Source organism: Hemibagrus wyckioides, linkage group LG08 (assembly GCF_019097595.1).
Source record: "Hemibagrus wyckioides isolate EC202008001 linkage group LG08, SWU_Hwy_1.0, whole genome shotgun sequence".
NCBI lineage: Eukaryota > Metazoa > Chordata > Actinopteri > Siluriformes > Bagridae > Hemibagrus > Hemibagrus wyckioides.
The window spans coordinates 18,756,380-18,778,935 of record NC_080717.1 but is presented as its reverse complement, the minus strand read 5'-3'; the positions used below and the strand labels follow the sequence as shown (position 1 = coordinate 18,778,935).

Below are 22,556 nucleotides of genomic sequence, written 5' to 3'. Positions count from 1 at the left end.
GTTGAGTCACAGGAAGGTTCAGATACATCTCCAGTAACAAGCTAACATCACTGGCCTTAACTGATTTTGCTAGACAATCTCAAATACAAACAGTTACGCATACAACAAAAGCACTTGCGCTATTTAGTAAAAATCCCCCAGGCTCATGACAATCGATCACCAATGAAGCTTTGTAAAAAGGCTGGCTGTGTGTATTTGTCTAACACATAAAACAGTAGTGCAGCTCCAGACAGCATAACAGTGGATAAAATAGGAGGAGATAATAAATATGTGATGACTCAGAGGTCATAACAGTATTCCCATATGCAGTTAGTTTCTCTAGTCCTTCATTTCGCCTAGAGAGGTGCATGTATGTGTGTGTGTGTGTGTGGGGGGCAGATAGATAGATCGAGAAAAAATGAGAGAAAAGATTTATAGCTTTAAGGGACATAAAACCAAATTGTTTAACGTTTAGTTATCACCAGTGTATCATTGAAGCTTTGACTTATTGAGTGTACACTAGATGTGCTTTATACTGGCCACACAGCTGCCCTTGTCCTTGGTGCTGAATATCATCAATACCCTTGTTAAAATGACAGGTTTCTCTGATAGACCATGTGAGATCAAATGTTTATAGGATTTAGCTAGCTACCAAATGAATGTGAAAAACAAACAGAAATGTTTTAGAGGGGAAAAAACAACAAAGTTACAATGACCTGGTTTCACTAATGTGCATGGGCTTGTATAATGATGCACCAATCACATTCAAACTCATTTTCAAACGTAATTATCATACACCTGTCATCACTGAAGTCATTCTGAATACCTCCAAATAAGATCAGCAGTTTCTGTAGAATTTCCTGACATCTTCAGTTTTCATCTGACTGCTGAAGGCATGGTAGTAATGGTTGGCAGATCTGGATATATGATATAATTAGTGACGGGATGATACTAATGTTTGGCAAAAGCCTGGAAGAAGGAGGTTCATAAAAGCTAAAGCATCAGAAGAATGATGTCCAGAACACAGATGTAAGAAATATCTACCGAATAGCATCAATCCATAAACTGCTCAGAGGATGCCTGGGCATACAAGGTATAAGACAAAATATTTATATCACATTATCCCTCTCTCTTTTCTCTCCTCCAGGTTTTTTCCCACATTCCAAAAACATGCTAGTAGGTAGGTTAGACCCAGGATAGGCCTGGGATGTGACCCTGACCAGAATAAAGATGATGTTCAGAAGAAACTGAAATTACTTTGTTTTTTTTAATTACCTGATCATTTTGGTTATATGTGACAATGAAGCAAAAAAAAAAAATCAAACACAATGTCTCGCTACAAAATGCCTTCTTCATTTCACCTTAAGAGTATAAAAACTTTTAAACTATAAATGCAATAATCCAGCATTCATGTCATGAATGGTATAAGAATCAAAATGCTTCGCTTGATCTACCCAATGAAGGCAATCATTTCGTATCATTGTATTACACAATGTGTTGCATAATGTGGAATAATTGTTTTATACAATACAAACTGTTAGAGCAGAGCAGGGACAAAAGTGTACTCATTCAGACCGATCACTGACACACACTCTTATGCTCACAGATACACACAAAATGCACTGAGTAGTGAGTTCTTCATATCTTTTGCTCTTAAAATGACACACTAAAGCTCTCCCATAAATACCACACACTCCAAGAAAAAGAAAAGAAAGAGAGAGAGAAAAACTTTTTATACCTTTGATAGCCTGACTGAACTAATAACTACAAAATCTAAAAAGAGCGTAAGCTGGGGCAGAGGTGTCACATATAATTTTGCTGATTCATTCGCTGCTTCTAGTCAGTGGTCCAGCAGAGCCCTTCTCCGAGACGACTGTTCCCTGGCTTCACAGAACAGACAATAGAGCTCCTTATCTCTGAACACTGCTGCTGAGCCTCTCAAACTAAAGCATTTAGAATGAGATTAAATATAGCTTGCCATGCTGCCTCCCTGCCTCGCATACTCTCATCTCCTCTGGAGTGTTTCGAAATCAGCTGACCTGGTGTGAGACGGCCCTCAAAAAGCTGTACTTTCACTGCGGATGTTCCTGTCTCGTTGTGTGCAGACAAAAAACCTCCCCAGCAGTGGTATAGACTATAGACTTGGCACTGCTCCACCAACCCCTGTCACCACACATACACATGTTGATCTGGCTTGATCAGGCAACAGTGGCAGCTCATCCATAGGGGCAGACAGGACTTCACCATATACATCAAGGACTCTCCATAAAGTCCTCATTCACAACTCCTTACATTATAAATTCCTTTGAGATATTCTACCTTGTTGGAATGATCAACATTTTGACAGAGAAAAGCTTATGTTCCATCAAGTCAGTCATATTTCTAGATGTTGCACAATCATATTGAAACATTCTCACTGCCCCATTTAGCTCCATAGAGTTACTACTGCACCTTGTGGTCAAAAACTGAAACCGCAACAAGCACTTATAGGGCCATAGTGGGGCAAGAAACACGCTGCCTCATGCTTACTCTATAAACATTTCCAGAGAAGGAAGCAGAGTGGAGAGAAAAGTTAATGATAGGGTTGGTTTTAACAATCAGCCTTCATATTAACACATGACTCCATATTAATGGCCGTGGCCACATACTTTGGGCCATATAGTGTAAAAATTGGGAGAGATTATGAAGTGGACACTATCTGTAAATCTTGTGTACCATTGTGAACTTTGTTTCCCGTGTGATGATGAAGAAAAAATGTGTATCTCTTTTCCAATGCCTCAGGCCATTCATGTGGGTTTGGAGATGTAGTTTGTAAGACTTATGAGGCTAATGATTTTATCTCTTCTGTTTGCTCCTCACACACAGGAAAAAAACATCTGCTGTATTAAGCAAAGGTACATCTAAAACTGTTGAAATCGAGCTGCTAGACTGTGTAGTGGATCACTGTGTGGCATGTGTTAAGTATGACTGCCTCTCGATTTAATTTTGCATGAGGCATCAACCATATCTATGCTCACAGGTTGCTGTTGTCAGGCAGAGCTAGCTACAAAACAAGAAGTTTTGTGGAGAAGTTTTAGCTTTTCTAGCTGATGCTTGGTGGCCACATTGATGTGCATAATAAAGTAATTTTATTCGCATAACATTTAGTGAGTAAATGCTTTGGCTGCATCCCAAAATGTAGACTACTGTACTGAGTAGTATGTCAATGCACAATTGGTGTCATTATTGTACAGGCGTCATATTCAGTGTGCATTTTGTTGTTTAGGACACAGAGTTGAATTCTTGAAAATCTTGAAGCGTACACAGTCTTATATCCTGCAGCCTCAACCATTTAACCCTTATGTCCCACAATTTCCAGTTATGATTCTCATGAGCTTTTAAAAACCCACTGGAAAATAACACGACAATGGGTCATATTGCTCATATCAAAAGCCACCAATGATCCATTACTAGTCTAAATTAGCCTGCAGCTGTTGGAAATAACAATAATAAAGTAACTCCAGAATAACACAGAACACAGAACACAACCGAACACACACTAAACTATTATTACGCAAGTCATTTTTTTCCTGAATGACAGTTATATTACAAGCACTTCCATCCTGGAAGGTTACTGACCAGAGCTCATGCAGGGACACACACACAAATCAACTTTAAGACCTCATGGTGTCCACCGTAAAAACCCTTATATTTATAAACCCTACTTTGGGTGCAAGCCTGAACCTTGAAGCACTGGCAGCTCTCTCAGTCCTCACTGTTGTGCTTTATTTGCCCAGGTTACTGCAGTAGCATATTAATTTAGGTCAGCTGCCCCACTCTGCTCCCCCTCACACAATTCATTCATTTCCTGTGAAGAAAAACCAAAAGCGCACTTCATTACCCAGCTGAATGTGAGGAAAGACATGCTCTGGTTCTCCCTAAAAACTGGACAGATGACCATCCATAACACAGCTTCATGTCCATCATCCTCGTCATCCAGTTCTACAGACAGGTTGATGGATTAAAAGAGAGCAAAAAAAACACTGCAATTTACGAGCATGGATTGGGTCCTACATGTCTCCTTAGAGGAGAGGGTCACTGCAAATCAATACAAAGCTATTCTGACTAATGGTCTCTTCCAGGATGGCAATGTCCCCGTCTGCAGGGTACGAGGGCTCACCGGATGATTTGGTGTGGATAAAAATAGTATAAATCATGTACTTAGGACTTAACAATTACCAGATCTCAACCCAACACCTATGAAACATCATGAGGCACCATTTTAGACAGCACCACCATCATCAAAACAACAACTGAGGAAAAAACCTACCAAAAAGGTGTACCGAGGCTCTTCTTTTGACTCCTGGTGTCCTAACACCTTCCTGAATCATGCTTTTGTTGGCTTTTTCTTTCATTTGTCAACCATCTGAGTTCCAGGTTTGCTTATCAGCACCAGCCTTAATGATTTCTGCTTATTATTTTTCCGTGTATGATGTTGCTAGCACCAACTGTGGAGCTTAGTAAAACAACATACTGACAAACTGTGAGTCAGCTATACTTTGACAGACCAGATCAAATTAAGCAAGCATTGCTGTGCAGTTTTTTCCCACAGGGTAATCAAGATTCATGGGAAAATAAATGTTCTTTAATGTACTGAGAATCTGCAAATTTACAGTGCCGGGTGGCAGTCGGATGTTTCAGGTATGGGTGCTTAGTGCTTCAAATAATCTCGCTGGCACGGTTATGTGAGACCCGTGGGGGAGCGGGGGGGGTTTAAACAGAGGACAATCAAAGGATCATAGCTACTATTCAACAACACAATAAATATCCTTCCCCTGAGCCCAGCGCTGAAATAATATGCGATTCAATAACCACAGAACAGATGGATATAACAGTCAATAGTTTCAATTTGACCTCTTTATGGTCTTTATGGTCAGGATCACAGGTTGTTTGATGTCTCAAACCAATATGATCATGTTGCAGAAAGAAAGTAATGGTAATTTGGCAGCATTAACCCAGTGATTCCCTTGTAATAATGCACAAAACTACCACATGAGCGTCTAGCCAGTGTGGAAAGGGGCACAGTAAGAATAAGGCCTTCAGTTTGGACATTAACATTAAAAACTAGAAGAATGATTAGTTGCTAGACAACAAGGATCATTGTTTTTGTCTGGCTCTATCATCACATAAATATTAATACTCACAATTCATCAGGCTCTTAAGGTTTTGTGAGTGTTGGATTAAAGATTTCCAAAACAACTGTCTGATATGTAGCACACAAGACAGTTTATTACAAAGTCACGAGCTGTACATGTGCCTGCCCACACAAGGCTCAAAAGATAATTATTTCCCCTCTGTATGACTCTGCCTTCAGTTTGAACATCCTGATCATAAGGTCAAGAGCGGGCGCTCTGTTATCCGTGGCTTTATCTTCTCTCTTTGCTCTTCCCTGATTATTAGTCTGATTAAATTTTGCATATAGCTAACAGCAACCAATGGCAAGAAAAATTCTAAAGCAGAAAGACAAAAAGAAACCACATCAAGCACTTAACTGAATAATCCTCTTGTAGACACAGCAGTCTTAATATTCACATTAACATTAACATTGTCCATTCCTTCCAAGATGCCTTTATTCTTTTAATCGCAATATAATACCGGCCAATTATTTCATGTCCCAATGTGCTACATGTCATCCTCATGTTAGAACGTCTGCTGTAGGAAAATCAACGACATGCTAGTATGATGTCCCTGAAGTGAAGAGGTGTTACTATTACCAGCCTGACACTGATTATATACCAATAACAGCACATCCCACACAGCTTTATTCCTCTTATGCTATTTTCACACACACACACAGCGACTTGTAGTGACAGAGCGACCCTTCTTTTACAATGACAGTTGGAGTCTTCTAGTGACATGAACGACAGCAACTAGACACGGACGTGTCCAGCGATGTGACGAACTTGAGAAATGTTTAACTTAATGCTAATATGGAGCGACTTGGTGCAGTGATTACCAATGAGAGGGAAAATAGTAAAGCAGATGTGATCTGTGGCAAAGAGCACACACTGCTTCTCATTTATCTGGTAAGAAATGATGCATTTAATCGCTGGTGAATTTTTAAACAAATGCTTTAAATCCAGAATGTTTCTTTTAGCGTCAAGAAAACTTGTGCCACTCACTGATAAAAGTAATACTTTTTAGTGATTTTATGTTAATTAATTAATGCTGTGGAGCGTCCTACTTCCTATTTATTTTACTGACGTTAATAAAACTAAAAAGGCGGCACATATCTCAGGAAACAACAAAACCCAATGTACTTCATCCTTGGACTTTCCAATGGTGGGAAACTTAAAGTAACAGCATTACCTTTTCCTTTTTTAAAGTACTGTGACACTAATGAACGTTAAATTTAAAATAAAAATTTCTTACTAAAGACTTCAACAACTGTTGAACAACAACTGTTTTTTTTTTTAATTAACCACACATCTTTAATCCATGAATTTATAAGCTTTGATTATGTGGAGAGTATGCCTTATAATGTCCAGTGATTGTTTACTAGTATAAGAGTGTTATTATAAATGGATGATGTAAATTACAGTTGGAACTACTTTCAGAGCTGCTGTTATAAAATAAATTCTGACCAGTTAGAGTCAAGAATTCAGCAGCACTGTGGAATAAAAAAAAGAATAATGATCACGCAAAAATCATGCCTAATTAACTGACCGATTCATTCACTCCTTTTAATAGTGGGGGCAAGCTGTCAAGGTCAGACCAGACTTCTTGGGAATCTCCAGATATTCCCTAGCCAACTGTGAGCCATAATCTCTCCATCTGGTCCTGGGTAAGCCCCATGATCTCCATCCAGTGTTACGTGCCTGATACAGCTCCTTAAAAGGTGCCTAAACAATCTCAACTTTTTTTTTGCTTCCTCTCAATTTGGAGGTCGCAGTGAGTCTACAGCGATTGTCAAGCTCTTCACTTTATCACAGATATTAAAACCTGTAACCCTGCACAGGAAGCTTATTTCTGCAGCTCTTACTCAAAACCATATCCATTTGGTCACTTTTCACAGACTGATAAGGACAGAAGATAGTAGCGACTGAGAAACTGAGAGCTTTGTCCACAAGCTGATCTCTTGCTCCATCACTAAAAACCGTTACAACAATGACTTATCCATGTGTCACTCTTTCTTTTCCATCACTCCTTTTTAAGATCTCAAGATCCTCCACCATGGAGCAGTTTAAGTCAGGTAAGTGTAGCTCAGTAACTGTAAAAATTGTGTCCTAAGCATAATACGACATTTCAGACAATGTGTTGGAAAACTTATCTCGAACGCAAATTAGAGGCAACATGTAGGGATGAAACTCAGCATCTCAAACACACGCGCGCGCGCACACACACACACCCCATCATCGTACCTTCGGCGTGGCAGGTGGAGGAAAGGATGATGCTCGGAGGTCGGAAGATGTAAGGCAGGTAACGAGAGAAACATTTCATCTTTCCCCAGCTGGTTTTCGCTCTCTCAGGGCCGGCTCGTCCTGCTGTGTGCTCCTCATGAGCCAAGCTGTGGCTGTGTCCTTGCACGAGCATGCATTGAAGGAAACAGTCTCAGAGTTTGTGAAGCGTCGCGCGCAGTTAAACGGAAGTGTGAATGACCGCGGCTCTCTCTCTCTGTGTGTGTGTGTGTGTGTGTGTGTCCGTGTCCGTTAGCCGTGTGTTTTCCTCTCCTCTCCTCCCATCTCCGGTCTGGAGGTTGGACTGTTTACCGAGTTTCAGGGAGGGGCAGTTCAGAGTTAATGTTGAGATGTGGGGCATCAGTGTGTGCCCCGTGACACAGCATGTAAAGAGACTGACCGCCGGAGGGGTGAGGGGTCGGGGTTGGACACACATTTACATCAGCTACTGTTTCAAAAATATGCAGAACGAAGCTTGCTTTAAAACGTAAACCATACCCCCCCCCATCTCCTACAATAGGAAATTGCAAAACAGCAAAATGCCTTTGAGTCGCTTCAAAGTTCTCCCTGTCAAATTCAAAGGGCAGTAAATAGCGCCCTCTAGTGGCTAGTTTTCATATTGTTACTCAAGTTGAGCGCCATAAGTCAAACATTATGCACAGCAGGTCCAGTATGTAGGATATAGTCATAGAAGTCTGTGGGGAAATGCGTTATAAACAAGGCCATTGGTCTACCATAGATATTTAGGACGACACGCCCTTTCCCCTTAATCCAATAGCCAAACTGTCACACACATATACACACACACACACACATACACACACACACTCCACGACACTTTTTATGCTGTTGTTCTGCCCTCTATGCATGTTGTTAAGATGCAAAAAGGGGAAAAGTCTCATCAATGTCAAAATGTTCGTTGAAAGCTGCACTGTTCACAAAAGCTGCACGAGGCTTCAGTTTTAGTTTCAGAGTTTGATGTAAGATCTAAGTTAAGTAGCAGAACTTTAATATTTGTCAGGGGTTTGACGAATGTTACGTAAAAAGTAGGAGAGTTATCATCCTCAGACTTAAACTCCAACGTAAAGCGACTTACGTGTGTCTAAGGTTGTGGTTAAGAAAGGCAAGTGAACATTTTGTCCTCAAAGTTGATGTGTTAGAAGCAGAAAAAATGGGCAAGAGTAAGGATTTGAGAGAGTTTGACAAGGGCCAAATTGTGATGACTGGACAACTGGATCAGAGCATCTCCAAAACTGCAGCTCTTGTGGGGTGTTCCCAGTCTGCAGTGGTCAGTATCTATCAAAAGTAGTCCAAGAAAGGAACAGTGGTGAACAGGCGACAGGGTCATGGATGGCCAAGGCTCATTCATGCACATGGGTAGTGAAGGCTGGCCCGTCAGGTCCAATACAATAGACGAGCTACTGTTGCTCAAATTGCTGAAGAAGTTAATGCTGGTTCTGATAGAAAGGTGTCAGAATACACAGTGCATCAGGGCTGTTTTGGCAGCAAAAGGGGGACCAACACCAATATTAGACAGGTGGTCATAATGTTATGCCTGTTTTGCCAGCAAAAGGGGGACCAACACCAATATTAGACAGGTGGTCATAATGTTATGCCTGTTTTGGCAGCAAAAGGGGGACCAACACCAATATTAGACAGGTTGTGCCTGATCGGTGTATATTTTTAAATGGGATTTCTGATTGAAGTTACAGACTGTTCATTTATTCAGTTAAGAAAGATGCCTATACAGCTTAACTAGCAAGAGGTTCTTTCTTCCATGTGATTTCATTGCTCAGAAAACTGTACTAAAACCTATTAAATATAACACATAATAATATGATGCCAAATCGGACGGAAAAAAGCGGATAGCAATTTTAAAGCATCCTCATGCACATCCCCTCAAATCAAGCTCTGCTGACTGCCTGGAAAAACAAGTTATTTTTTTAAATTCAATATCCAACAAGCCTAAAACAACAGTTTTGCCTACACAGAAGACACATTTAATGACCCATAAACCACATATTGCAATAGAAATCAAGTGAGAAGAACCACTGTGGTGCTGAGAGAGTGGGTATAAGCTTTGTGAACAGGTGCCATCTGCTCTCATCCCCTGAGCATCAGCATATCAAAGAGTTGACTTCCTCTCTCTTTCTCTCTCTCTCTCTCTCTCTCTGTCTCACACAAACACACAGACACACACACAAACACACACACACTCCTCCTCACTGCCTGACTCACTGTCGGGAGCTCGCACTGGCTTTTTAAAGGATGCACTAAAACCTCAATGAATATTTATGAGCCACCAGGATTTCTAATAATAGATTGACAAAGATTAAGATGTTGGCAAAATCTGGATCGTAATGATTAGCAGCTAAAGGTATTGATAGAGTCAATCATTTTTGAATAGTTTATTGAGTCTGTATACAAGTGTATACTACAGAGTTGTATACACTTATATGGTCATAATTGAGCATGCATCAGGTGGGTTGTCTGTTGAGGGAGGAAACCGTAATACCCAGAGGAAACCTCCAAAGCACAAGAAGAACATACAACAAAAAACCCACCAAAAATATTAACCATAAAACCACCATACCCCCTGTGTGCTATCTTCTTCGGTGCAAATACTAATGCTAATTTCAGAAATGGCCAGATCATTATAATAATACACCGATCAGGCATAACATTATGAACAGTGACAGGTGAAGTGAATAATACTGATGATCTCCTCATCATGGCACCTGTTAATATATATTAGGCAGCAAGTGAACATTTTGTCCTCAAACTTGATGAAGCAGGAAAAATGGGCAAGCGTAAGGATTTGAGCGAGTTGGCATGGTTAGACGACTGGATCAGAGCATCTCCAAAACTGCAGCTCTTGTGGGGTGTTCCCGGTCTGCAGTGGTCAGTATCTATTAAAAGTGTCCCAAGGAAGGAACAGTGGTGAACCGGCGACAGGGTCATGGGCGGCCAAGGCTCAATGATGCAATGGGGAGTGAAGACTGACCCGTGTGATCCGCTCCAACAGACGAACTACTTTTGCTCAAATCGCTGAAGAAGTTAATGCTGGTTCTGATAGAAAGGTGTCAGAATACACAGTGCATGACGGGTCAAGGCAGCAAAAGGGGGATCAACTTAATATTTGGCAGGTGGTCATAATGTTATGCCTGATTGGTGTAAAATAAACTTTTTAAATTATTATTATTATTATTATTATTATTATTATTATTATTATGTTAACCTCTTGTGTTCTGGATGCAATGGATGTTGCTTGCAAATCTCACTGATTTAGCTGCGCTGTGTCAGAAAATAATGTTTGAAATGAGACATCTTGAATGAATTGAAACTAGTTTTGAAGCAGGTTTCATTTCATCATGCCAAATATCCAGCTTTGTGCAAAAAGGGAGTGTAGTCGATGCACAGGAAAGTAAAATATGTGATTAATAGAGAAAAAAAAACAGGTAGAAGACATTTATTTAGTATAGTTTCACTGTAAGTTTTAGTTGAAAACCAAGGGCTTTCTATACACAGTCCTCTACATGCATTGTTAAAGGAGTTGAGAGATACAGAGAGTTAAAGAGATCAGAGTCTCTCCTTACCTTCAGATGCGTTCACTTCAGTCGGACCCTTCACTTGTGCAAAGCACCAGCATCTCTCCTCCGCACTGCCTCCGCGTCCTGGATTATTCAGAGCAGGGGAGAAACCCTAATCAGTACCAGCAGGAATTCCGTAAACATTACATTACATGCACATCTGAATGTGTCTTACCGAGCATGGTTTTCTGTTCGCCTTTCAGCCGCTTACTGTTTACTCTACTCCAACGCTCAAGAAAATGATGGAGGACATGAGGAATGATTGAGATGTTATTCTGTCCCCCACAGAGCTGCTCTACCACGTCAGAGATATTTGCATTCGCCGTTAAACACCATGCACAGAGGTTTCGATCAAGGTGTCTTCCTCGTGAAGTTTCCTGTAAGTAAAAGGCTGTGTGATCCCCTGCGCGTGCCGAAGAGGCGGAAATTATTTCTGCTTCTGAATCAGGAAGCTGCTTGGTTTCGACTGATCCGCTCGCGCTAATAACTAAACTTTTCTTTTAGCTCTTAATCTTTATTATTAATGCACTTTTTTCAGGTTGCTTAAGTTTCATAGTAATGCTTCTCCAATCACTTGTTGAGAAAAAAAAATGTTTCAAAATATCACATCAACAATGATGGTATTCATTAAACTAATTGTGACGATTTTCAAACACACACACACACACACACACACACACAGAGGCGAGGAGGGAGTGGCTCTGCTGCTGTCCACAAATGGGCACACACACACACACACACAGAGGCGAGGACGGAGTGGCTCTTCTTCTGCCCACAAATGGGACATTGCCACAAAATGTGGCCTATGTGTTAGAGGTGACTTGCACCTGTTACCTCGACTCAGTAATCATTTCAACTCAATGCCATAACTTATATACACTCCATCTTTACAGGAACACATGCACCCCATTCTCCTTCATGCAGTTTTTAAGTCTGCTGATCCTGACTGCACATTGTGACTGAAAAATCATGCAGATACGGGTGAAATGCTCCAGGTTCACTCTTAAATATCAGAATAGGGAAATAACATGATCACAGTGACTTTAACGCTGGCAAAAAAAAAAAAAAATTGGTGCCACACAAGCTGGTTTAAGTATTTTAGCAATAGATGATCTCCTGGGATTTTTTGTACAACATTTTTGTAGAGTTTACACAGAAAAACAGGAAGCAGCAGGTCTGCAGGGAGACACACCTTGCTGGTGAGAGAGGTGAGAGTATAATCACAGGGCTGGTTTTGAGCTGACAGAAAGTCAATGGTCAATACCTTAAACGTTGAGGCGGATGAGTAACAGTAACAGTAAAAATGTGAGATTTTACACCTGTTAGAGTGGAAAAATGTAGCAGTCTTTTTGATTTAAATGATTTTTATTCTTTTTTTTGCTACAGGAAAGTAGGGAGGTAAGAATATACACCAATCAGCCATAACATTATGAGCACTGCCAGGTGAATTGAATAACACTGATTATCTCCACATCGTGGCACCTGTTAGTGGGTGGGATATATTAGGCAGCAAGTGAACATTTTGTCCTCAAAGTTGATGTGTTAGAAGCAGGAAAAATGGGCAAGTGTAAGGATTTGAGAGAGTTTGACAAGGGCCAAACTGTGATGGCTAGACCACTGGATCAGAGCATCTCCAGAACTGCAGCTCTTGTGGGGTGTTCCCGGTCTGCAGTGGTCAGTATCTATCAAAAGTGGTCCAAGGAAGGAACAGTGGTGAACCGGCGACAGGGTCATGGGCGGCCAAGGCTCACTGATGCACATGGGGAGTGAAGGCTGGCCCGTGTGATCCGATCCAACAGACGAGCTACTGTTGCTCAAATTGCTGAAGAAGTTAATGCTGGTTCTGATAGAAAGGTGTCAGAATACACAGTGCATGACGGGTCAGGGCTGTTTTGGCAGCAAAAGGGGGACCAACACAATATTAGGCAGGTGGTCCTAATGTTATGGCTGATCGGTGTAAATGAAAGTAGCCTATTCAGAATGTTTAAAAATGATTCGTGACTTTTAAATAATTAGTGATGACCTTTCTCAGCTCTACACACACGGGCATGGGATCTGGATTAAGTGAACTGGATAACTTCCTAGAACTTTATATAAACGCTTCATATTTTTCCATATTTGCAAATTTTCCGAAATGAACAGTGCAGTTGCTTTAAACATATTAACGTTGGGTTTTGGACTTTAATTTTGAAATCGCATACGTTATTTCCTGTTGCAGCAGTTTATTGCATCCCGTCAGCATGTCTCCTGCTCTGCAAAGTGCAAAAGCAGGACTAAATAACAAAATTTGCGTCTAAAAGACTTTTTAAGTCACGCAGTTTAGCTGGATTTAGAAGGATAACAGCCTGTGTGAATAATGTGGCGTCTGAAAGCAGTGCGACACAGATCAAGTGTCTCTGTAAAAGATTTGGAGGAGTTCAAGCAGAAGAGAAGAGAACATGAAAAAGGTGTGTTCTGGGCATTGTGATGGTTTGGGTTATCTGTGTATGTTAATGAGAGATACTTGATGTGCTTGTGATTTTTCCTCCTCATACTCTCTGAAGTCCTGAGACAGGCCAGGAGAGACAGACAGCTGGTCAGTAAGAGGCTGCTGTTAAATGAAGAGGAACAGGAGAAAGACCTGATGGAAATAAACTCCACTCCTCTTTCTCAAGACCAGGTTACTGCATTCACATTTCATTTATATTTATTCGCTTTATTGTCACATTTATCCAAAGCACCTTATGCACTATATCACCAAAAGTTTTGGGACACCCCTCCCAAACACTGAATTCAGGTGTTGTTTTTCAGAGGTTGGTATTGGCCTCTCAGTTCCAGTGAAAGGAACTATTAATGCTTCATATACCAAGACATTTTGGACAATTTCATGCTCCCAATTTTGTGGGAACAGTTTGGGGATGACCCCTTTGTGTTCCAACATGACTGCACACTAGGGCACAAAGCAAGGTCCATAAAGACATGGATGAGAGAGTTTGGTGTGGAGGAACTTGACTGTCCTGCACAGAGTCCTGACCTCAACCTGATAGATCACCTTTGAGATTAATTAGAACGGAGACTGCAAGACAGGCCTTCTCATCCAACATCAGTGTCTGACCTCACAAATGTGCTTCTAGAGGAATGGTCAAAAATTCCCCATAAAGCCACTCCTAAACCTTGTGGAAAGTCTTCCCAGAAGCTGTTATAGTTACAAAGGGTGGGCCAACTCCATATTACATTCATGTGCATGTAAAGGCAGATGTCCCAGTTTTGGAATGGCTCAGAGTCTCTGCTCTAATTCATCCCAAAGGTGTTCCTCATCCATGTCTTTATGGACCTTGCTTTGTGCACTGGTGTACAGTCATGTTGGAACAGGAAGGGAACATCCCCAAACTCTTCCCACAAAGTTAGGAGCATGAAGTTGTCCAAAATGTCTTGGTATGCTGAAGCATTAAGGGTCCCTTTCACTGGAACTAAGAGGCCAAGCCTAACACCTGAAACACAACACCTGAATGATTTGAAAGGGGGGTTCCAAACCCTTGGCAATATAGTGTAAGTCAGTGAATCAGGTATTCAGTATATGATCCAAATGAAGCACTTACACTTCAGTTAATGAAATTACAAGTGTACTATGGGAAAAACTGTTTCAGTGATCTAGATGTTCAGCCACATTTGAGGTTTGTTAAGATTTGTGACCCAATATGCCCCTAATGTGACCTAACATATTTAATATGTGCTGCATTTCAACTTTTCCACTTGATATAGGTCACATGGTCGTGACCTAAATAAATATTAAATACTAAATATTAGTTGCTGACCTCTGTCCACCACTGAAAGCACCTACACTGGGCCCATGAGTACTCAGAACTGGACCATGGAACAGTGGAAGAAGGTGGCCTGGCCTGAGGAATCACATTTTCTATTTCATGTAGAAGGCTAGGTGAGTTTGTATCACTTACCTAGGGAACACATGGCACCAGAATGTACTTTGGGAAGAAGGCAAGCAGGTGTAAGCAATGTCATGCTCTGGGTAATGTCCTGGCATTCACATGGATGTTACTCTGACACGTTCCAGCTTCCTAAATACTGGTACAGACCACGTAAACCCCTTCTTAGTACCTGTATTTCCTAATGGCAGTGGCTTTTTTTAGCAGGATAATGCACGGTGCTACACTGCAACAATGTTTAGGAATGGTTAGAGGAACATGAAAGAGAATTTGAGGTTAGCCTCCAAATCCTCCAGATCTCAAGCAGATTGATCTGTGGAATGTGCTGGACAAACAAGTTCGATCTTTAGAGGCCCTAGCTATCTGTAGTTAAAGGAGTCTGCAGCTGACGTCTTAGTACCAGATACCACAGCACACCTTCAGAGGTCTTGTGAAGGCCATGCCTCAGCGGGTCAGAGCTGGTTTGGTGGTATAAGACGGACTGAAACAATATTACACAGGTGGTTTTAATGTTATGGCTGATCAGTGTATGAATATATTCAAGCACAAGGTGATTTTTTTCTTAAAATGATGAATTCAACTATTTGTTTTCTCAGTGTAAAGTATATTGGTTGATGTGCTTTGATATGTTGTGGTGTGCTGAAAGCTAATGAAGTGTGTGTGTGTGTGTGTGCATGCAGATTCGGGAGATGTTGCACAATGTGCAGCATGGTGGACAGGAGAAAGCTGCTCATCTGGCAATGCTGAGGAAGGCACTAAGAGACCCTCAAACTCACCCCGTCTTCACTAAGTAGGCTTAATTGTCTTACTTGTATAATTTGACTCTGATGCAAAGAAATGATGTTGTATGTAATTGGTGAGCAGAGTAAGATTCAAGTCCATGAGTGGAATTGACCGAACAGTACAGTATAGTGCTATAAGGATGGTCAAAAAGCCCTCTGTTCTGGTGCATTGATGAGAACAGGCACAAATATGGTGACAAAAAAACAGTGTGTTAAAAAACCCTTCACATGTTCAAATCTGGACTATTATTTATTTAGTACCAGCAGATCAAGCTCATCCGGATTACTTGCAGTGTGTAAATGAAGGCTATTCAATCCCATTGATCTCTCAACTAGATTACTAATGGATTGACTGGTTGCATCTAAATATACTGATTTTTCAATTCCACTGAAAGACACCCCCCCACCACCTCTACTTCTGTATTTCTAACCTACTCTACTTCCTGAAGTTTACAGTAGGAAGTGAGTTGTCATATTTAATATCACATCAGTCTCTGTCCCAGCATCAGAAGTGAACTTATTATATATAGAACACAGTGCATACATTTTCAGAGGTACTCTCTCATTTATTTGTCATGTTTTAAAGCCGTCATCATCTTCTATTTATTTATACTTTATAAAATTAAGTCCTTCTAAAATCAGTAAGCAACATTATGTTTTCTAATTTAAACAACATAGCATAGCAATTTCACTAAAGCATAAGAGCATACCTTTTATGCAGATGTTTCCTCCTGATATTTGTGAAAATTCACTCACTCACTCACTCTCTCTCTCTCTCTCTCTCTCTCTCTCTCTCACTCACTCACTCACTCACTCACTCTCTCTCTAGGCTGGAGAACAGCATGTATGTGCTGGTTGGGCAGCTCAGCGGATACAATGCTCAGAGACAGCTGGAGGCAGTGCGGTGTCTCAATGAGCTCTCCAACTCTCCTCACCCTGGTGTGGGGCAATCATGCTTATCTGCAACCCCATATCTTCTCACATATCTCTCCAGCCCGAGTGCCAAACTCACAGTTAGTGAAAGTCATTCTCACAATTTTTTTACTTTTATATGATGTATACATTCTTTAGTTTTCTGTGTGTATTTCACGTGCCTGCACAGGAGCTTTGCCTGTACACATTAGGGAATCTTTGGCCAGAGGGTGCTGTAGTAAAAGAGAAGCTGCTGGTCCAGGGGATTGTGCCTGCTCTGGCTAACTGCGTCCAGGTAACTTTGAATGAGAACCTGTTCAGCTATACAACACTTTCTCTTTTTTGAGCTCTTTTAGAAAGGCCATGTTTTGTATGCTTCCTTAAAGTTCAACATCATCCTCAGAATCAGAGATGTAACCTGGCGGTGATGGAGGCAGCGGGCTTTACATTGTCACAGCTGCTTCAGGATAAAGATGCTGGAGACAGAGTTATCCCGTGAGTTATAAAAATGAAACCAGATATAAGCAAATTTAGTTAAGCTAAATATAAACAAATTCCTGTGCAGATAGCTCATAGTTAAGTGTATATTATTTTTTATGTCTTGTAAGTGAAATCATGGTTTATATTTCACCCAAAACCCAGGATCATGCATATTTTCTGTGTTTGTTTGTTCCATAACTGTAAAGAGGTAGAGAAGCATGCCAATGCTTCTCCTACTACTTAAAACTACATATACCCTTCAGAAACATTACCCTGTAAATAACAGAAGCTAAGCAACATTATTTGCATATTGGAACATGATTGGCTCTTATATATTATGATGTAATAACACTTTTATGTCATATGTTTAAGCCTTACTAAAAGTTTTTAATATCTTCAGCCAAATCCTTGTGCAATAAACAATAACTGACGATTTCCTCATTTCTTAGATGTTTATCTTTCTGAAGATATTTGTTCATGAAGTTTAGGATGACTTTGATTTATTTAATAATAATAATAATAATAATAATAATTTGTTTTTCAGGATGGTCCTGACCTCTGGTTTGGTCCCTCATTTGATTTCGCTTCTGACTCCAGATCCAGAGTTTGGTATGGGAGCTGCCATCGAATGTGCCTGGTGTTTACATTACATTGTATCACGGTATGGACTTTATAAAAAAAAAAAAATTAATCCATAAGCATGTTTCTCACAATATACACCACCAGTCAAAAGTTTGGACACACCTTTTAATTCAATGTTTTTTGTTTAGGGATTTATTTTCTACATTCTAGAACAATACTGGAGATTTCAAAACTATGAAATAACACACATGGACTTAAGTAATCCATATGTAATGACAACAAAAAACAGTCAGTTGTTATTTTAAGACACGAAGGTCAGGTGTTCTGGAATAGTTCTTGCAAGAACAGTATTGTCAAGTGCATTTGCAAAACCCATCAAGCACCATGATGAAACTGGCTCACATGAAGACCATCCCAGTAAAGCAAGACCAAAACTTACAGAGAAGTTCATTTAGAGTTACCAGCCTCAGAAATCACCAATTAACAGCACCTCAGATTAGAGCTGTTATGAAGGCTTTACAGAGCATCAGTAGCAGACATATCTCAATATCAACTGTTCAAACGACATTATTGTGTATTTCACCCCCTTCAGCATTGTTTTACAATGTAGAAAGAAATAAACATCAGGAAAGACCATGGAATTAGAAGGTGTGTCCAAACTTTTGACTGATAGTGTACATTTAACAACAATCTCTGTTTACATTTTAAATATATAAATTATGACATTACTGCTGGTTGTAAACTTATTTTCATGTTTTATTTCCTACAACACTGCTACTATTACTAATTAAGTACCATTGTACTTAACTTTCAGAAATTGCCAGATGATTTACTATTATAATGATCATTTACACTGACCAGGCATAACATTATGACCACCTGCCTAATACTGTGTTGGTCCCCCTTTTTGCTGTCAAAACAGCCCTGACCCTTCATGCACTGTGTATTCTGACACCTTTCTATCAGAACCAGCATTAACTTCTTCAGCAATTTGAGCAACAGTAGCTTGTCTGTTGGATTGGATCGACCTTGGCTGCCCATGACCCTGTCACCGGTTCACCACTGTTCCTTCCATGGACCACTTTTGATAGCTACTGACCACTGCAGACCGGGAACACCCCACAACAGCTGCAGTTTTGGAGATGCTCTGATCCAGTGGTCTAGCCATCACAATTTGGCCCTTGTCAAACTCGCACAAATCCTTACTCTCGTCCATTTTTCATGCTTCTAACACAAAAATGTTCACTAGCTGGCTAATATATCCCAGCCACTAACAGGTGCCATGATGAGATGTCTTATTCACTTCAGCTTTCAGTGCTCATAATGTTATGGCTGATCGGTGTATTATTATAATGGTCTTGCTGTTTCTGAAATTTAAGTACAATGGTTGATATTAGACTGTGTTTTTTTCTTTGGGCTTGTAGCATGTTTGGAGGTTTAAGTAAAGCTGGAGACAGGCTTGGGAAACTCAAAATGTGCTTTATATTTTACTTTTGCTTTTCACACCGATACTGTAGCGTAACTACACACACATGGCTAAGTGTACTCAGGTCTCTCTCTCTCTCTCTCTCCCCCTCAGCTCACTCAGAACAGTCATTAATATAAATTAGCGCAGTTGTGTGATCCTTACTACTTTCTTCCTTTGACTCTGCTCTCCACTCACTAACCAGTGCTTGACCATGCCACCGTTTCCACAGGGCTTAACAGTGAATCTCTTCAGCTTGTATTCCTTCATTATTTCAGACACTCTAAGTGTGTTTGTGATTCATGTTATCCATGTATTTTTGCAGTACTGCTGATGCCTCCACCTTGATATCTGAAGGACTTCTCTCACAGTGCAGTAACCTGCTGATTACACTAGGGGGGGCTGTTGCTGAAGGAAGGATTAATGATGGCATGGAATTGGTGAGTTTATGCAAAACCTCTAAGCAGTAATGCAATTTCTAAATGTCTAAATCACTTTCTCATTTGTAAACACCTAAGTATGAAAACGCTTCATTTTATCAAGTCTATCTTTGCAGCTGATCTGGCCCTTGCTGCGCTGCCTGGGTAATATGTTGGCCAGCGGGGTGTGTGAGGCTGCAGGATGCTCAGCGGGAGTAGAGGATGTCCGTCTCTTAGCTGCTCTGTGTGTGTTCAGCCAGACTTACCTAACCTCCCACTGTGCTCTGAGCAGGGAGAGCCTGTGGGTCCTCAACAACCTCACAGGTAATACCAACAACAAATACCATGATGATGGAGGTCGCCACAGGGAATGAATCATGAGACAATAAAAATATGATCTTTATTATAGTTTAAAGTTAGTTCTGATTTCATTGTAAATATTCAACAAGTATTGCATTAGCAATATCATTCTGTGCCCACTTTTTGTTTGCAGCTGGTTCGCCTGTGTTTTGTTCAGCTGTACTGTTCTTGAAGATTGTACCAGCTCTTCTCCAGCTTTTACCCTTTTCAAATGGAATCAATACCATGGTGAGAGAGAGAGAGAGATACACACAGAGAAAAAGAGAGAGATGCACACACTCTGTATACAGACTTGTAACATAATGGAATGTAACCATTCTCATGCACTTGAATGTCTAATCACTGCTCATGTCATTTATATTGAGTGACATTATTTTGTCAGATCTTTATTTGTGAATTCATATTAAGTTATTTCCCCCCTTTCAGAAATTCATAACATATCAAAACATAACATTCTGCTGAGTTCAAATAAGGACCATCTGTCTCTTGACCACCGTCTTCTCCTCTGTGATCAGGTGCTAAGAATTCTGGGTAATGTTGCCTACAATGGTCCAGGATACTGTATTCAGCTGAAGGAAGCGGGTCTGCTCTCTGTCCTTTGTGCCACACTCAAAATGGCTGATCCAGACATAGTAACACTGAGCCTTGAGGTGCTACATTTGCTCATAGCTAATAGTCCACAGGTGAGACACACACACACACAAGTAAAATGAACTGAAGGTATTTTTGCTCTCCACAACAACAAACATAAACAGCAAAATATAGCTCGCATCATTTGCTCCTGATCGTATATTATAGATACATGTTTCAATCTTGCACAGCAAAAGATGTTTTCACACTTGGATTTTTCACACTTGGTCCAAATAGGGATTGGGATCCCATGGGATTCAACAAAAAAGTTGCTGTCAAAATAGAACCGGCTAAGTTCATTAGAAAAAGAAATCACGACTGGGTCAAACAAAATATAATTGTTGGGAACGGATAAGGACAGGATTGGTCAGGCGGTAATAGGATTAAAAGTCTAGTCCCACGGCGATGTTTTGTTCTTGACTAGATTTCAGAGAAAGTTGCATTGCCCCTAAAGCCTTGCTTTGGACCAAAAACTGTTGTGCTTGTCTGCTGTGCTTTATTCCTCTCATTGTATTGTTCTACATTTGCTTGCTTTGTTTTGATAACCGTCTCATCTCCATAAGCCAGTTTCATGGTGCTATATATTATTTTTTTAATGCAGGTAGCTGAAGAGTTTATCAGACTGGATGGCGTTCCTCTGCTGGAAGCAATTCAATATAACAATGAAGAAGAGCAACGTCTTAGAGCATCGTACATCTTAGACTACTACCTTCATGCACACTAAATGGTTAGTACAGCCATTTAGTAGTGTGATGAGGTCTGATAGTATTGTCTTTTGTCCAGAACTACAGTTTTGCTTTACTGAATCATTTGTTAAACCAGATGGCAAACAGATATTGGTTCATACACTATATTGCCAAAAGTTTTGGGACACCCCTACAAATTATTGAATTCCGTAATTGTTTTTCAGGGATTGGGCTTGGCCCCTTAGTTCCAGTGAAAGGAACTATTAGTGCTTCAGTATACCAAGACATTTTGGACAATTTCATGCTCCCAAGATTATGGGAACAGTTTGGGGATGACCCCTTCCTGTTTCAACATGACTGCGCTCCAGTGCACAAAGCAAGGTCCATAAAGACACGGATGAGTGAGTTTGGTGTGGAGGAACTTCACAGAGTCCTGACCTCAACCCTATAGAACACCTTTGGGATGAATTAGAGCGGAGACTGCGAGCCAGACCAAAACTGGGACATCTGCCTTTACATGCACATGAATGTAATATGGAGTTTTGCAGCTATAACAGCTTCAACTCTTCTGGGAAGGCTTTCCACAAGGTTTAGGAGTGTGTTTATGGGAATTTTTCACCATTCCTATAGAAGCACATTTGCCAGGCACTGATGTTAGATGAGAAGGCCTGGCTCGCAGTCTCCGCTCTAATTCATCCCAAAGGTGTTCTATCAGGTTGAGGTGAGGACTTCCTCCACACCAAACTCGCTCATACATGTCTTTATGGACCTTACTTTGTGCACTGGTGCACAGTCATGTTGGAATAGGAACATCCCCTAAACTGTTCAGACAAAGTTGGGAGCATGAAATTGTCCAAAATATCTTGGTATGCTGAAGCATTAAGAGTTCCCTTTACTGGAACTAAAGGGTCAAGCCCAACCCATGAAAAAACAAACAAACAAACAAAAGAATTCAATGATTTGGAGGGGTGTCCCAAAACTTTTGGCAATACAGTGTATGCTGACCCACTTTACAATGTTGTACCAATGGATAAAATTACTTTAATTCAGTGTTGGCTCAGTCCTTATGTGTTATACCGAAGCAGTTGTCAATATTACATGTTTTATGAATTTATTTTATAGGTCCCTCGTGACTGTAAGGACATCCAAACAGGACCTGCACTCCTTAGAATTTTTAAAGAAAGCCAATAATTTTTCACATGTTGTATTATTGTATTAAATCTTATATGATGTCACTAATGTGTATATTTCCGAAACATTTTGTAAATAAAGGTTTATACGTTTGTGCGTACGCAGTGTCTGAAATTTAAAT

At 40.4% G+C, this 22,556-nt stretch overlaps 2 protein-coding genes across 3 annotated transcripts in view; one reads left to right on the top strand and one right to left on the bottom strand.

Annotated features, from left to right (window-relative positions):
* The window catches only part of LOC131357317 (serine/threonine-protein phosphatase 2A 55 kDa regulatory subunit B beta isoform), a 51,621-nt gene extending 40,292 nt beyond the window's left edge, over positions 1–11,329 (bottom strand). Inside the window, exons 1-2 of one of the 2 annotated variants that reach the window (XM_058396219.1) lie at positions 11,181–11,329; positions 11,012–11,089 (exon numbers count right to left, since the gene is read on the bottom strand). In XM_058396219.1, coding sequence (XP_058252202.1) covers positions 11,012–11,089; positions 11,181–11,187 — 85 coding nt within the window. In that variant the 5' untranslated portion in view covers positions 11,188–11,329. Of the gene's footprint in view, positions 1–7,379; positions 7,673–11,011; positions 11,090–11,180 lie in introns of those variants that run through there. The other variant, XM_058396218.1, reaches the window with a different exon arrangement.
* A 309-nt stretch (positions 11,330–11,638) lies between these two features.
* tmco6 (transmembrane and coiled-coil domains 6) lies at positions 11,639–22,510 on the top strand. The gene is made up of 13 exons (XM_058396217.1): positions 11,639–13,452; positions 13,549–13,664; positions 15,609–15,718; positions 16,540–16,723; positions 16,813–16,917; positions 17,026–17,117; positions 17,647–17,763; positions 19,475–19,589; positions 19,706–19,892; positions 20,062–20,156; positions 20,444–20,611; positions 21,160–21,285; positions 22,367–22,510. Exons 1-12 carry the CDS (start codon positions 13,362–13,364, stop codon positions 21,280–21,282), a joined length of 1,503 nt encoding a protein of 500 aa, XP_058252200.1. The 5' UTR covers positions 11,639–13,361; the 3' UTR covers positions 21,283–21,285; positions 22,367–22,510.
* The last annotated feature ends 46 nt before the right edge of the window (positions 22,511–22,556 follow it).

What these genes read in the sequence shown, in the direction of transcription:
- tmco6 (XM_058396217.1), top strand. Translation starts at nt 13,362, where the DNA reads ATGTGGCGTCTGAAAGCAGTGCGACACAGATCAAGTGTCTCTGTAAAA. An exon ending in GGTCCTCAACAACCTCACAG is followed by an intron (nt 19,893 to 20,061) that starts GTAATACCAACA and finishes TTTTGTTTGCAG; the next exon opens with CTGGTTCGCCTGTGTTTTGT. An exon ending in CAAATGGAATCAATACCATG is followed by an intron (nt 20,157 to 20,443) that starts GTGAGAGAGAGA and finishes CTCTGTGATCAG; the next exon opens with GTGCTAAGAATTCTGGGTAA.